This window comes from Gavialis gangeticus, unplaced genomic scaffold, assembly GCF_001723915.1.
Source record: "Gavialis gangeticus isolate Ggan-Ray unplaced genomic scaffold, GavGan_comp1, whole genome shotgun sequence".
Taxonomy (NCBI): domain Eukaryota; kingdom Metazoa; phylum Chordata; order Crocodylia; family Gavialidae; genus Gavialis; species Gavialis gangeticus.
The window spans coordinates 12,737,740-12,740,379 of record NW_017728964.1 but is presented as its reverse complement, the minus strand read 5'-3'; the positions used below and the strand labels follow the sequence as shown (position 1 = coordinate 12,740,379).

The 2,640-nt window shown below is 50.1% G+C and overlaps 1 protein-coding gene across 1 annotated transcript in view; it reads right to left on the bottom strand.

The window, feature by feature from the left end:
- The window catches only part of UBE2O (ubiquitin conjugating enzyme E2 O), a 111,866-nt gene that overhangs the window by 13,481 nt on the left and 95,745 nt on the right, over window positions 1-2,640 (bottom strand). The window contains exon 13 of the mRNA XM_019501610.1: window positions 1,497-1,609. Within this exon, the coding sequence (XP_019357155.1) occupies window positions 1,497-1,609 (113 nt within the window). The remainder of the gene's footprint in view (window positions 1-1,496; window positions 1,610-2,640) is intronic.

Here is a 2,640-nt window from a genome sequence, read left to right as displayed (position 1 = left end):
AGCCCAAGCATAGCCCGGACCCAGCCCCCTGCCAGGAAGAGGCCAGCGCAGCCCCCAGCCCTAAACGCAGTGGGCAGACCACTTTTGCCTTGCACGCCGATGTGCCCTCCATGTCTCCCCTGGAGGTGTGTGCAGCAGAAGCTGGCCCCTCCCCCCTTTTAAACAAGCCATGGCTCCATCCTATGTCCCACCCTTGCTGGGCAGTGCCTGCCTCAGCTGTAGCCACACTCCCTCCCTCACTGTGGGGTCCTCAATCTGCCCCCCTACCCCTTCCCTCCACAACAGACTTACTGGCCAGATGCTGCTCTCCAAGCTACTAGGCTGCACTCGTGGCTGCATGCATGAATGCAGCATTTATCAGCAACATCAATTGGGCACATCAGCCAAAAAAAATGCTGATTGCCAATATTGTGAATTTTTCTTTTACTGGTGCCGATACAACATGGACTGATGTACTGGTACACTTCTACTCCTTGTTCGTTACTTCATCATGTGGCACTAGATGCGTCAACTCAGCAATACTAAAAAGGTAAGGTGGAATCCTGCCTTGATTCAACCACTTCATCCCCACCTTTTATTGTTAGGGTTTATGGTGCACTGAACACAAGAAAAATACCTTGTACACCCATGGGTATATCCGACTCTCTCAGATGGAGCCAATGCCAGAGCTGAGCCAAAGAGTTTTAGTTAGGCTTTACCATTAAAGATTATGGGAAAGGCTGAATAAAGTGCTCGTTTCTGTTAACGGGAAAGACTTCCCTGACTGTAAAGCCAACTCACTTCCTTCTGAGGAAAAGCACTGGTAGCTCAGGCGTGTGGGGAATGGACACAGCAATAATTCTGAGGCAATCTAAGATTTTGCTCAAAGTGTGAGTGGACTCTGATCAGTTGTGGAACAGTGACTTCCTACCATGAATGCAGGGATCATGGGAGGAACAGGCCAGCTAAGAGGGGCCTGGGTGGTGGCTCTTTAGCTAGGCCACGGCTCCCAGGAGATTGAGATAAAGTCCTTCAAGGATCCTCGCCTTGGATGTTGGGGTGAATGAAAGCACAGGAGCAGTGCTTTCTTGTTGGTCAGGATAGATGAGTGGACAGCCGCAAGGTTGCTGCTCCACTAACCAGTGGGACACAGGCCGAGTCCTCAGGTTTTCAGAAATCAACTGTCACCATTTTCCACACAAGCCTTTTGTCTGGCTGCCGCCCAGTGACAGCAAGATGTACCAGATGGACAGAAATTTGTGGGCATTTGAAGGGGTGGGGGGTGGAAATCTGAGGCCTGTCTGTGCTGGTCTTTGGCTTGGCTGTCTTCCAAGACATCTCAAACAGTCTAGTAGCACCCAAGAAGATTAACATATCCTGTTCCCTCAGTCCCAAGGATGAGATCTTTCACAGCCAAAACAGGAAAAGCGATTTTTTTACATTAGAACAAAGCTTCTTTGTACTTCACATGTCTCAAGTTGTTCCTCTACTCCCAAAGAGCAGGCCACTGCACTTACCTCTACATCATCTCCAGTGGGCTTCAGCTTGAACCACTTTACCATGCAGGTACGGCCAATGTGATCCCCAGACTGTACCACTCCATACACACCAGGGTCCTGGGAGCTCTGAGCTTTGGGTCAGGGTGGAAAGAAGGAAAAAAAAATCCAAGTAAAAAGTGCTGGACCAGCAACCACAGTTCTCACTCCCTTAATTCTGATCTACACACTGGATTCCATCTTTCAGATGGCAGCACCGAGGGAAGCCTTGCCAGGCTTTGCTGCCTTCCCCAGAGGCCTTACAACCTGATGGCTCTGCTGTCTAAACCAGTACCTTACTTAGACTCCAATTCACAGCTCATTACTGGCAGCCAGAAGGGCTCTCTGGGATTGGCTTTGGCTACCCAGATTGCTTCCCCTTCTGTAACTGTTCAACAGTCTCAATCCTTATCTGATATGAGGAGGTTTGGGTATGGAGAACACAACTAAACAGATGCTGGACTTGGGAGTAATTTCTCAAGGTCTTGTTCTGTCACCCAATATGACAGCATCTGAGCACCGCCCACAGCAGCCTGATCGGCAACAGCAATGCCCTGGGCAGACTTCAGGGAGTTTCTGGGTCATCTCTTTTTCTAGATTTTCAAAAGCTCTATTTGGAGTAGGTTGGATTGTCAGGGTTTTTTTTGTTTTGTTTTGTTTTTTTGACAGAGAAAAATTTTGACCGAGCTTGAGAACAGGAGCTGGATATTCCCATTAAGTGTCATAGTTTCTAGGGTTGGAAGGGACCTGAGTAGATCATCAAGTCCAACCCCCTGCCATGGCAGGAAATAGTACTGGGGTCAAACGACCCCAGCAAGGTGTTCATCCAGCCTCCTCTTAAAGACCCCCAGGGTAGGAGCCAGCACCACTTCACTTGGAAGTTGGCTCCAGATCCTAGCCGACCTGACCGTGAAGTCGCGCCTCCTGATATCTAGCCTGAATCTCCCCTCTGCCAGCTTGTGACCGTTATTCCTGGTCACTCCTGGCAGTGCTCGGGGGAACAGGGACTCCCCCAATGCCTGCTGGTCCCCTCTGACTAGTTTGTAACAGGCCACTAGATCCCCCCTCAGCCTTCTCTTGTGGAGGCTGAACAGGTTCAGGTCCCATAGCCTCTCCTCGTAAGGCC